This window comes from Hemitrygon akajei, chromosome 1, assembly GCF_048418815.1.
Source record: "Hemitrygon akajei chromosome 1, sHemAka1.3, whole genome shotgun sequence".
Classification (NCBI taxonomy): domain Eukaryota; kingdom Metazoa; phylum Chordata; class Chondrichthyes; order Myliobatiformes; family Dasyatidae; genus Hemitrygon; species Hemitrygon akajei.
The window spans coordinates 72,012,395-72,026,526 of NC_133124.1; the positions used below are offsets into that span (position 1 = coordinate 72,012,395).

Genomic DNA, 14,132 nt, shown 5'->3' on the forward strand with positions numbered 1-14,132 from the left:
AATGTATTAGCCGCTCTGGATTATTGGCCGCAAAGTTCAAAGCTGTTCAAAATGTGGGAAAAAAGTAGCGGCTTAAAATCCGGAATCTACGGTACTTGGAAAGCGGGAGGCCTTCAAAAATGAAATTTTGAAAGTACAAGCTTGTATGTGCCTGTCCGAATAAAAGGTAAAGACAGCAGGTGTAGGGAACCTTGGTTTTCAAGAGATATTGAGGCCCAGGTTAAGAGAAAAAAGGAGGTGCATAGTAGTACAAACAAGTAGGAACAAATGAGGTGCTTACAGAGTATAAGAGATGCAACAGGACACATAAGAAAGAAATCCGGAGGCTAAAAGAAGGCATGAAGTTGCTCTAGCAGACACGGTGAAGGAGAATCCCAATGGATTCAACAGATATGTTAAGAGCAAAAGGATTGCCAGGGATAGAATAGGTTCTCTGGAAGATCAGAAAGGTAATCCAGGTGTGGAGCCAAAACAGATGGGGGAGATCTTAAATGCATTCTTTGCAACTGTATTTATTCAGGAGATGAATACTGAGTCTATAGAAGTGAGGCAAAGCGGTATCAACTTCATGGAACCTATACCGATTACAGAGGAGGAAGTGTTTGCTACCCAGAGGCAAATCAGGGTCCATAAATCACCAGGGCTAGTCAAGGTGTTTCCTCAAAGCCTACGGGAGGAACCCTAGCAGAGATATTTAAAACATCCTTAGCGCAGGTTAGGTGCCAGAGTATTGGAGGATGTTGTTTTGCTGTTTAAGAAAGGCTCTAAAAATAAACCAGGACATTATATGCCGATGAGTCTGACATCAGTTGTAGGAAAGTTATTGGACAGTATTCCAAGAGACTGGATATGTAGGTACGTGGATAGACATGGAGTGATTAAGGATAGTCAGCATGGCTTTGTACATGGTAGGTCATGTCTAACCAATCTTAGTGTTTTTCAAGGAAATTACCAGGAAATTGGATAAAGGCAAAGCAGTAGCTGTTTAGTAAGGCACTTGACAAGTTCTCGCATGGGAGTCTGGTCAAGAAGGTTCAGTCGCTCGGCATTCAGAATTAAGTAGTAAATTGGATTAGACACTGGCTTTGTGGAAGAAACCAGAGAGTGGTAGAAGGTTGCCTCTCTGACTGGAAGCCTGTTACTAGTGGAGTACTGCAATGATCAATGCTGGGTTCTTTGTTGTTTGTTGTCTATATCAATAATCTGGATGATAATGTGATCAACTGGATCAGCAAATTTGCGGATGACACCAAGACTGGGGGTGTAGTGGACAGCAAGGAAGGCTATCAAGGCTTGCAGAGGGATCTGGACCAGCTGGAAAAATGGGCTGAAAAATAGCAGATGGAATTTAACACAGACAAATGTGAGGTTTTGTACTTCAGTAGAACCAACCAGGGTAGGGGTCCTACACAGCGAACAGTAGGGCACTGAGGAGTGTGGTAGAACAAAGGGATCTGGGAATACAGGTCCATAATTCGATGAAAGTGGTGTCACTGGTAGATAGGGTTGTTAAGAAAGCTTTTGGCACAATGGCCTTCATAAATCAATGTATTGATTATAGAAGAGATGTTATGTTGAAGTTGTATATTAGTGAGGTCTAATTTGAAGCATTATGTGCAGTTCTGGTCACCTGCCTACAGGAAAGATGTGAACAAGGTTGAAAGAATGCAGACAAAATTGACAAGGACATTGCTGGGTCTGGAGGAGCTGAGTTATAAGGAAAGGTTCAACAGGTCAGGACTGGATTCTTTGGAACATAGCAGATTGAGAGGAGATTTGATAGATGCAACGCAAAATTATAAGGGGTATAGATAGGGTAAATGCAAGCAGGGTTTTTCTACTGAGGCTCAGTGGGACTACAGCCAAAGTTCACTGCTTAAGGGTGAAAGGCGAGACGTCTAAGGTGAAACTTCTCCACTCAGAGGGTCATGACTATGCAGAATAAGCTGCCAGCACGTGGTCCATGCGAGCTCCAATTTCAACACTTTAGAGAAGTTTGGGTAGGTACATGGATATGGAGGGTTACGATCCCTTGCAGGTCATTGGGAGTAGGCAGGTTAAATAGGTTTTCATCATGGACTAGATGGGCTCTTTCTGTGCTGTACTCCTCTACAACTTGATGACTCTATGGTGGGCTGAATGGTCTCTTTCTTTGCTTGGATTCTTTGTATGCGTATGTCACACTAATCAGCTCTCACGCATGAACATGAAGAGAATTACCTTAAAAAGTGGTCCTTCAAATCTCTGCACCATTTTATGCATTCCCTAAAGAGGAGAAACAGCTGATATTAGTTGGAACATTTGCCCTGCACACATCATAAAAATTCAAACAAATACGTCCCAGAATTTGTACCCATTTGGAAACAGTGTTGGCAATTCACAGCCTTAATAACCAGATGTTAAAACACAGAGCAGTGCAACACAGGAACAGGCCCTTTCCCCCATAAAGGCAGTGCCCACCATGAGATCTGCAATCTGTTGAGGGCCACATCAGAAGCGTTCAAAGTCTGATGACCAAAAACAGTTACGAGTTATGCAGGTAGCTCTCCGGAAAGCCGACTCACGGGTGAAGTGCCAATCCTAGACTAAACATGAATCAACCAAGGATGCTTGACAGTTGCTGCAGGGCATGAATACTATCACCTATCTTTATAAAGCTAAATCAAGTGACATAAGCGACATCATAGCTTCGCTTCCAGATGAGCTCAATCACTTCTATTCTCACTTTGACCATCAAAACAAGGAGGAACCATCGGGAACTGCCACAGCCCCCAGTGGTCCTGTGACTTCAGGTCAATTTGGCCGATGTGTGAGCAGCCTTCATGAAGGTGAACCCACGAAAAATATGCCACCCGGACGGGGTACTTGGCCAAGTACTAAAGACCTGTACTAATCAACCGGCTGGAGCGTTCACTGGGATCTTTAACCTTTCACTTCAAGCTGGCCTCAATTATACCAGAATGTGGTATCCTGCCTCATTGACTATTGTCCAGTCGCACTTACAACCACAGTGAAGAAGTGTTTGGAGAGGTTAGAAATGAAACATATCAACTCCTGTCTGAGAAGCAACTTGGATCCACTCCAATTTGCCTATGAGCAACAAGATGTCATCTTATTTGCTCTTCACTCAACTCTGGAACATCTGGATAGCAAAGATGTATACATCAGGATGCTCTTTATCAACTATAGCTCAGCATTCAATACCGTCATCACCTCAAAATTAATCAATATGATTCAAGACCTTGGCCTCAAAACCTCCTTCTGCAATTGAATCCTCAATTTCCTCTCTTGCAGACCCCAGTCAGTTTGGATCGGCAACAACATCTCCTCCACAGTCTCCATCAGCACAGGTGCACCACAAGGCTGTGTGCTTAGCCCCCTGCTCTACTCAGTTTACACTTATGACTGTGTGGCTAAGCAAAGCTCCAATACTGTATTCAAGTTTGCTGATGACACCGTTGTTGTAGGCTGAATCAAAGGTGGTGACGAATCAGCATATTTTAGTGAGATTGAAAACCTGGCCATAACAATGACCTCTCATTCAATGTCAGCAAGACCAAGGAACTGATTATTGACTTCAGGAGGAGGAACCAGAGGTCCAAGAGCCAGTCCCCACTGGAGGAACAGAGGTGGAGAGGGTCAGCAACTTTAAATCCCTTGGTGTTATTATTTCAGAGGACCTGTCATAGGAAGCAAGGTAGCACCTCTACTTCCTTGGGAGTTTGCGAATAATTAGCATGACATCTCAAACTTTGACAAATTTCGATGGATGTGTCATGGAGAGTATACTGACTGGCTGCATCACAGCCTTGTCTGGAATCTTCAATGTCCTTGAACAGAAAATCCTACAAAAAGTAGTGGATATGGCCCAGTCCATGGCAGTTAACACCCTCTCCACCATTGAACACATCTGCACAAAGCAGCATCCATCAACAGGGACCCCACCACCCAGGACATGATCTCTTCTTGCTGCTTCCACTGGGAAGGTGGTACAGGGGCTTCAAGGCTCTATCACCTGGATAGGGAACAGTTATTGGCCCTCAACCATCACTTCACTTGGCCCATCTCTGAAATGTTCCCACTGCCTATGGACTCACTTTCAAAAACTACCTCATGTTCTCAATATTTATTGCTTATTTATTTATTATTATTATTATTATTTCTTTCATTTTGCATTTGCAGTTTGTCGTCTTTTACACACTGGCTGAATGTCCAAGTTGGTTTGGTCTTTCACTGATTCTATTATGTTTATTATTCTATTATCAATTTATTGAATATGTCTGCAAGAAAATGTATCTCAGGGTTATATATGGTGACATACCTGCATTTTGAAGATAAATTTACCTTGAATGTACTTTGAACCATGTCATTTTAAAATAATCCCACCTGCCGCATATAGTCTATATACCTTCATTTCCTGCCTGTTCATGTGTCTGCCTAAATGCCTTTTAAACTTCACTATCATAACTGCTTCCCCTGCCAGCCCGTTCCAAGCACCTTCAATGGTTGTATGAAAAAAAGTTGCCTTGTAAATCTCGTTCAAGCTTTCTCGTCCTCACATTAAAACTACGCACTCTAATATTTGTCATTTCCACCCAGGGAAAAAGACTAACAATCTACATTATCTATAGTTTTATACATATTCTCACAGCTTTATAGAATTCCATTATTTTAACACTTGAAGCTAAATCTTTATCCATTCAGAAAAAGGCTTCTTGCGGCTAACTTCACAGCATTCTACCTCTGATCCCATGAGTTCGCTGCAGTGCTGAGGACTAGTGTCTGCAGTGATCTGGTATCTCCGAGTGAGATCTTTTGCAGGAGGCTATCGGCAAACACAGCATTAACCCCCACAGACTCTGTTTAAAGGAAGAAGTGAAGCTCCCAAGGACTGGACAGACAAACCTTGTATGATTTGCCTCCGAGTATTTGTCTGATCTCTGTGCCACAAGCCAGGTCATAAGGCAACTGATCTGTGAAAGAAAATTCAAGGGAGGTTAAAAGGGTCTGTGATTATCAATCCATTAAGGGAATGAGTTGAAAAACAGGAGGCATCAGAGACATACAGCAGGGAAACAAGCCCTTTGGCCATAATGGTCCCAGCCAATCAAAATGCCCATCTCAGCTCGTCCCACTTGCCCACGTTTGGCCCATATCCCTCTACACTTTTCCTATCTATATACAGTGCCTATAAAAGGTATTCACGCCCCTTGGAAGTTTTCATGTTTTTGTTTTACAACATTGAATTACAGTGGATTTAATTTGTTTTTTTTTTGACGCTGATCAACAGAAAGGACTATTTTGTGTCAGTGAAAGCAGATCTCCACAAAGTGATCTAAATAAGTTATAATTATAAAACACAAAATAATTGATTGCATAAGTGTTCACCCCCTTTAATATGACACACCAAATCATCACTGGTGCAGCCATTAGTTTTAAGCCACATAATTAGTTAAATGGAGATCACCTGTGTGCAATTAGTGTTTCAATTGATTGTAGTAAAAATACACCTGTATCTGGAAGGTCCAACTGCTGGTGAGTCAGTATCCTGGCAAAAACTACACCATGTAGACAAAAGAACACTCCAAGCAACTCCATGTAAAGGTTATTGAAAAGCACAAGTCAGGAGATGGATACAAGAAAATTTCCAAGTCACTGAATGTCCCTTGGAGTACAGTTAAGTCAATCATCAAGAAAATAGCACAGCTGTAAATCTGCCTAAAGCAGGTTGTCCTCAAAAACTGAGTGAATGTGCAAGAAGGGGACTAGTGATGGAGGTCACCAAGAGACCCATGACAACTCTGGAGGGGTTACAAGCTTCAGTGGCTGAGATGGGAGAGACTGCGCATACAACAACTGTTGCCCGGGTGTTTCACCAGTCACAGCTTTATGGGAGAGTGGCAAAGAGAAAACCACTGTTGAAACAAACTCACATCAAATCTTGACTAGAGTCTACCAGAAGTCATGTGGGGGACTCTGGGGTCAGCTGGAAGAAAGTTCTATGGTCTGATGAAACCAAAATTGAGCTTTTTGGCCATCAAACTAAATGCTATGTTTGGCATAAGCCAAACACCACACATCATGAAAAACACACCATCCCTACTGTGAAGCATAATGGTGGCTGCATCATGCTGTGGGGATGCTTCACGAGTAAAGTGGAGAGTAAATTGAATGTGACAAAATACAGGGAAATCCTGGAGGAAAACCTGATGCAGTCTGCAACAGAACTGTGACTTGGGAGAAGATTTGTTTTCCAGCAAGACAATGACCCCAAGCATAAAGCCAAAGCTACACAGGAACAGCTTACAAACAAAATCTGTCCTGGAGGTGCCAAGTCGGAGTTCAGACCTCAATCCAATTGAGAATTTCTGGCTGGATTTGAAAAGGGCTGTTCATTCATGATCCCCATGTAACTTGACAGAGCTTGAGCAGTTTTGTGAAGAAGAATAGGAAAAAACTGTCGTGTTCTGGTGTGCAAAGCTGTCAGAGACCCATCCATTAAATACTGATTTGAAGGGGATGAATACTTATGCATTAATTACTTTGTGTTTTTTATATTTGTAATTGACTTAGATCACTTTGAAGAGACCTGTTTTCACTTTGACACGAAAGAGGCTTTTTTTTGACACTGATCAACAGTGACGCCACTGTCAGGGAACAATGTCCTTCTGTTCCATAACACTCCTCGAGGCCCTACCATTCCCTGTATAATTCCAATTCCAATCTCAGGGCCCAACCATTTTCTGTGGAATTCTAATTCCAATTTCAGGGGTCGGCCATTCACTGTACAATTCCAATTCCAATCTCAGGGCCTGACCATTCCCTGTACAATTCCAATCTCAGGGCCTGACCATTCCCTGTACAATTCCAATCTCAGGGCCTGACCATTCCCTGTACAATTCCAATCTCAGGGCCTGACCATTCCCTGTACAATTCCAATCTCAGGGCCTGACCATTCCCTGTACAATTCCAATCTCAGGGCCTGACCATTCCCTGTACAATTCCAATCTCAGGGCCTGACCATTCCCTGTACAATTCCAATCTCAGGGCCTGACCATTCCCTGTACAATTCCAATCTCAGGGCCTGACCATTCCCTGTACAATTCCAATCTCAGGGCCTGACCATTCCCTGTACAATTCCAATCTCAGGGCCTGACCATTCCCTGTACAATTCCAATCTCAGGACCTGACCATTCCCTGTACAATTCCAATCTCAGGACCTGACCATTCACTGTACAATTCCAATCACAGGACCTGACCATTCACTGTACAATTCCAATCACAGGATCTGACCATTCACTGTACAATTCCAATCACAGGACCTGACCATTCACTGTACAATTCCAATCACAGGACCTGACCATTCACTGTACAATTCCAATCCCAATCACAATCTCAGGACCTGACCATTCACTGTACAATTCCAATCCCAATCACAATCCCAGGGCCTGACCATTCACTTTACAATTCCAATCTCAGGACCTGACCATTCACTGTACAATTCCAATCCCAATCACAATCCCAGGGCCTGACCATTCACTGTACAATTCCAATTCCAATCTCAGGACCTGACCATTCCCTGTACAATTCCAATCTCAGGACCCGACCATTCCCTGTACAATTTCAATCCCAATCACAATCCCAGGGCCTGACCATTCACTTTACAATTCCAATCTCTGGACTCCTCCATTCACTGTACAATTCCACCCCTGTTCTAAACTCCCAAAAAGCAATAACTCACATTTTTCTGGATTGAAAGCCATTTGCCAATCATGAGACAACATGCCCAGCTGATCAAGACGCCCCTCCAATTTACCTTGCTAAGTATGCTTTGATTCCATTAATATTCAGAATTCTATCAATCTCTGATTGAACTACATGACTGGGACTACACACCACTCCAAGGGAGAGAATCCCAAGGATTCCCCACCCTCCCAAAGGACAAGTTCCTCCTCATCCTTGTTCTTAATAGATATTCCTTATTCACAAACTATCCCCTGGATGAGAAGTTTTGGACCAGGGCCCAATATCCTCCTCGTGTCCAGATTTTTCAGTTTTAGCAACATAGAAAACCTACAGCTCAATACAGTCCCTTCGGCCTACAAAGCTGTGCTGAACATGACCCCACCTTACAAATTACCTAGGGTTACACATAACCCTCTATTTTTCTAAACTCCATGTACCTATTCAGGAGTCTCCTAAAATACCCTATCGTATCCACCTCCACCACCATTGCTGGCAGCCCATTCCACACACTCACCACTCTCTGCGTAAAAAAAAACTTACCTCCTCTGTACCTACTTCCCAGCACCTTAAACCTGTGTCCTCTTGTGGCAACCATTTCAGCCCTGGGAAAAAGCCTCTGACTATCCACACGATCAATGCCTCTCATCATCTTATACACCTCTATCAGGTCACCTCTCATCCTCCATCACTTCAAGGAGAAAAAGCCAAGTTCACTCAACCTATTCTCAGAAGGCATGCTCCCCAATCCAGGCAACATCCTTGTAAGTCTCCTCTGCAGCATTTCTATGGTTTCCACATCGTTCCTGTAGGGAGGTGACCAGAACTGAGCACTCCAAGTGGAGTCTGACCAGAGTCCTATACAGCTGCAACATTACCTCTCGGCTCCTAAATTCAATTCCGCTATTAATGAAGACCCCAAGATCCCTCTGATCCTCCACATTGCCAAGATTCTTACCATTAATATTATATTCTTCCATCATATTTGACCTACCAAAACGAACCAATTCACACTTATCTGGGTTGAACTCCATCAACCACTTCTCAGCCCAGTTTTGCATCCTATCAATGTCTCGCTGTAACCTCTGACAGCCCTCCACACTATCCACAACACCCCCAACTTTTGGGTCATCAGCAAATTTACTAACTCATCCCTCCAATTCCTCATCCAGGTCATTTATAAAAATCAAGAAGAGTAGGGGTCCCAGAACAGATCCCTGAGGCACACCACTAGTCACTGGCCTCCATGCAGAATATGACCCACCTACAACACTTTTTGCCTTCTGTGGGCAAGCCAGTTCTGGATCCACGAAGCAATGTCCCCTTGGATCCCATGCCTCCTTACTTTCTCAATAAGCCTTGCATGGGGTACCTTGTCAAATGCCTTGCTGAAATCCATATACACTACATCTACTGTTCAACCTTCATCAATGTGTTTAGTCACATCCTCAAAAAATTCAATCAGGCTCTTAAGGCACAACCTGCCTTTGACAAAGCCATGCTGACTATTCCTGATCATATTCTGCCTCTCCAAACGTTCATAAATCCTGCCTCTCAGGATCTTCTCCATCAACTTACTAACCATCGAAGTAAGACTCACTGGCCTATAATTTCCTAGGTCATCTTTACTCCCTTTCTTGAATAAGGGAAGAACATTTCCAACCCTCCAATCCTCCGGAACTTCTCCCATCCCCATTGATGATGCAAAGATCATTGCCAGAGGCTCAGCAATCTCCTCCCTCACCTCCCACAGTAGCCTGGGGTACATCTCGTCCGGTCCCAGTGACTTAGCCAACTTAATGTTTTCCAAAAGCGCCAGCACATCTTCTTTCTTAATATCTACATGTTTGAGCTTTTCTGTCCGCTGCAAGTCATCCCTACAATCGCCAAGATCCTTCTCTGCATTGAATACTGAAGCAAAGTACTCATTAAGTACCTCTGCAATTTCCTCCGGTTCCAAACATACTTTTCCACTGTCACACTTGATTGGTCCTGTCTCTCTCACGTCTTATCTTCTTGCTCTTCACATACTTGTAGAATGTCTTGGGGTTTTCCTTAATCCTGTCTGCCAAGGCCTTCTCATGGCCCCTTCTGGCTCTCCTAATTTCATTCTTAAGCTCTTTCCTCCTAGCCTTATAATCTTCTAGATCTCTATCATTACCTTGTTTTTTGAATCGTAAGCTTTTCTTTTCTTCTTGACTAGACTTACAACAACCTTTGTACACCATGGTTCCTGTACCCTACCATCCTTTCCGTCTCATTGGAAAGTACCTATGCAGAACTCCACGCAAATATCCCCTGAATATTTGCCACATTCCTTCCATACATTACCCTGAGAACACCTGTTCCCAATTTATGCTTCCAAGTTCCTGCCTGATAGCCTCATATTTCCCCTTACTCTAATTAAATGCTTTCCTAACTTATCTGGTCCTATCCCTCTCCAATGCTATGGTAAAGAAGATAGAATTATGATCACCATCTCCAAAATGCTCTCCCACTGAGAGATCTGACACCTGACCAGGTTCATTTCCCAATACCAGATCAAGTACAGCCTCTCCTCTTGTAGGCTTATCTACATATTTTGTCAAGAAACCTTCATGAACACACGTAACAAACTCCACCCCATCTAAACCCCTTGCTCTAAGGAGATGCCAATCAATATCTGGGAAATTAAAATCTCCCACCACAACAACACTGTTATTCTCACACCTTTCCAGAACCCGTCTCTCTATCTGCTCCTCGCTGTCTCTGTTACCATTGGCTGGTCTAGAAAAAACACCCAGTAGAGTTATTGACCTCGTCCTGTTCCTAACTTCCACCCAGAGACTCCATAGACAATCCGTCCTTTTAGTGAGATCCCCCTTCAGTCTTCTAAATGCTACAGAATTCGAACTCAGTCTACTCAACATCTCCTCGTACAGCAAATCCTGTTATAACTGGAAGTTCCTGACTCGCCAACTCAATGCTTCGACTAACAAATACTCTTTTACTGCCCCGTCAACCTACGAGTCGACTATCACGGAGTGATTTGTCCAACCTCTCCTTATAGCTCACATCCTCCATCCTTCATTCATGTAACGGGGTGCCCCGAACTGCAGACAACTCTGTGCAAGGACTCTGAACTCCCTGGCAGTAATGGCAGGAGCTACTCACTGTTATTGTTCTTGATGCCGGTGTCCGCTCCACACTTGAGGAGTTTGATGGTACACTGCTTCTGTCCCCGATATGCTGCACAGTGTAATGGCGTGTTACCCAGCCTGTCCGTGCAGTTGATGGCTGGGGGGTTGGGCCTGTTCAGCTAAACAGAAAAACATTTCAATGAATCTCCTCGGCAGGAGCTGGGTCATCATTACTGATTCAGTCAGAATCCGGTTTTGCATCACCGTCTTGAATGACGTGAAAGCTGGTGTTTTGCAACAGAAGTACAGTGTAAAGACATAAAATTACTATAAATTACACAATAAATAACAGTGCAAACAACAGGAATATTGAAATGGTGTTCACGGACCGCTCAGAAATGTGATGGTGGAGGGGAAGAAGCTGTTCCTGAATGTGGGTCCTTCAGGCTCCTGCTTCCAGGTTCCCCAGGAACCACTCAGGTCCCACGGTTCCACAGAAGCTGCTGGGAGCCCAGGGGCACAGGAGAATAGCCACTAGTGGAATGATATTACAGTGCTAACAACCCAGCTTTAATTCTTGCTGCTGTCTGTACGGAGTTTGTACGTTATCCCTGTGTCTGAGGGTTTGCTCCCGGTGCTGCAGTTTCTTCCCACATTCCAAAGATGTACAGGCATGCTGTGTTGGCCACGAAAGTGTGGTAACACCCGCGAAACCCCCCAACCCACCCTTGGACTGTGCTGGTCTTTGAAATACTGTGTGTTTCAATACACATATAACAGGTAAAGCTAATCTTTATAGATTTTGTCGGGCCAGAGCTGAATCTAAATCAAACTGTCCACTAGCAGCGCACTCAGCACAGAAACAGGACCTTCAGACCATCCTGTCCATGCCCACCATCCATTTAACACCACCTGAGCTTTAGCCTTGATGATTCAATTTCTTGTCTAGATACTTCAATGTGAGGAGAGTCTTACAGCTCAGAAACAAGCCCTTCAGTCCCACCGTTCCATGCCACCAAGGAGACACCCTGAGCTAGTCCATTTGCCTGCACTTGGCCCACATCCACCTTAAACGTTCCTTGTTCAAATCTTTTAAATGTTACAACTGTACCCCCCCCCACCATCAGCTTGTTCCATGTACTCACCACTACTTATTTACCCCTTAGATCCCCTTCACATCTTTCCCCTCTCACCTTAAACCAATGCCCTCGAGTTTCAGACTCCCTTACCCCAGGATGTTAATGTTAATGTAATGTTAAAATTGTACAAGGCATTGGTAAGGCCAAATTTGGAATATTGTGTACAGTTCTGGTCACCGAATTATAGGAAAGATATCAATAAATTAGAGAGAGTGCAGAGACGATTTACTAGGATGTTACCTGGGTTTCAGCACTTAAGTTACAGAGAAAGGTTGAACAAGTTAGGTCTCTATTCATTGGAGCGTAGAAGGTTGAAGGGGGATTTGATTGAGGTATTTAAAATTTTGAGAGGGATAGATAGAGTTGACGTGAATAGACTGTTTCCATTGAGAGTAGGGGAGATTCAAACGAGAGGACATGATTTGAGAGTTAGGGGGCAAAAGTTTAAGGGAAACATGAGGGGGTATTTCTTTACTCAGAGAGTGATAGCTGTGTGGAATGAGCTTCCTGTAGAAGTAGTAGAGGCCAGTTCAGTTGTGTCATTTAAGGTAAAATTGGATAGGTATATGGACAGGAAAGGAGTAGAGGGTTATGGGCTGAGTGCGGGTAGGTGGGACTAGGTGAGATTAAGAGTTCGGCACGGACTAGGAGGGCCGGAATGGCCTGTTTCCGTGCTGTGATTGTTATATAGGATAGAGAATGCAACCATCCTCATTATCTATGTCCTTCATGGTTTTACAAGTTCATTCCTCAGCCTCCTACGTGCCAGGGAAAACGCCAGCCTCGTAGATCATGGAGTACTCCGCATGGAAATAGCTCTTTCAGCCCAACCGGTCAACGCTAACCACGATACCCATCCCAGCCTATCCAGTTGCTCCTGATAACTCAAGCCCTCCGGTCTCAGCAATAGCATTGTGCGTTGTTTCCTGCACCCCCTGCGGCTCCATGATTCTTTGATTCTCACCAGCGCAGTTATTCCCGCAGCGTCACCCTCCCGCGCCGCCATCAGTAGCAGCTCTTCCAACTTCCTCTGTTGTGTCATTTCAGCGGCTGTTTGAGGCAAACGAAAGAATTCTCAGGCAATGTGGACATGCAAGAACATCCCACATCACACCAAGGTTACAACTCACACTAAGTGTCCCCACCTTCTCTCCTGAAACATATTAATCATTTACAGGTCGCATTTACTTCCCCTTGAGAAGGTTGGGGGGTGGGGGAAGATGCCTTGTTGACCCGCTGTATTCTTCCTGGTGAAGGAGCTCCCATGGTGGTGCTGGGGGAGCTACAAGACTTAGACCCCATGACAGTGACAGAACATTGCATGAGAGGGGAACCCTCATCATTTATGTACCTATTGGAATACTTCTTAAGTATAGTTAACTAATCTTTCTTTGGCAGCTGGTTCTATGTACAGTGGACTCCGGTTAAATGGGCCTTCAGTTAATTGGGCAGCCACTTACTGGGACAACTCTTAAAACAAAAACTAACTGAGAAAATAGCTGGGTCTCCCTTTGTTTATTTGGGATACTACACTGCCTAATCGGGAGAGGAGATCTGCCAAACATCTTCTAACTAGCCTCAATCACGTTGCCATTAGGCACTACTCCATCAAAGAGTCATAGTCTTAGAAGACTACAGCACAGAAACAGGCCCATCGGCCCATCAAGTCCATGCCAAACCATTAATCTGCCTAGTCCAATCCACCTGCACCCAGACCATACCCCTCCCATCCATGTACCTGTACAAATTTCCTTAAATGTTGAAACTGACCCCACATTTCACCAATGACCTCATCCAACCTTAGAGAAAAAAGCCTGCTTGCATTTACCCAATCTATACTTCTCATAATTTTGTATACCTCCATCAACTCTCCCCATGATCTTCTACATTCTAGGGAATAAAGGCCTGAGCTATTCAACCTTTCCCTCAATTCCCACCAACATCCTCATAAATTTTCTCTGCATTCTTTCAATCTTATTTACAGCTCTCCTGAAGATAGGTGACCAAAACTGCACACAATGCTCAAAATCAGGCCTCACCAATGTTTCATACAATTTCAACATAATATTCCAACTCCCGTACTCAATACGCTGATTTATGAAGGCCAACGTGTCAAAAGCTTTTGTGCAGT

At 43.9% G+C, this 14,132-nt stretch overlaps 1 protein-coding gene across 4 annotated transcripts in view; it reads right to left on the reverse strand.

Annotated features, from left to right (window-relative positions):
- osbpl1a (oxysterol binding protein-like 1A) overlaps positions 1–14,132 on the reverse strand; it is a 257,078-nt gene that overhangs the window by 208,963 nt on the left and 33,983 nt on the right. For all 4 annotated transcript variants that reach the window (XM_073045588.1, XM_073045581.1, XM_073045597.1 and 1 more), the window contains 4 exons: positions 12,966–13,051; positions 10,897–11,041; positions 4,906–4,973; positions 2,221–2,265 (listed from right to left, as the gene is read on the reverse strand). In XM_073045588.1, coding sequence (XP_072901689.1) covers positions 2,221–2,265; positions 4,906–4,973; positions 10,897–11,041; positions 12,966–13,051 — 344 coding nt within the window. The remainder of the gene's footprint in view (positions 1–2,220; positions 2,266–4,905; positions 4,974–10,896; positions 11,042–12,965; positions 13,052–14,132) is intronic.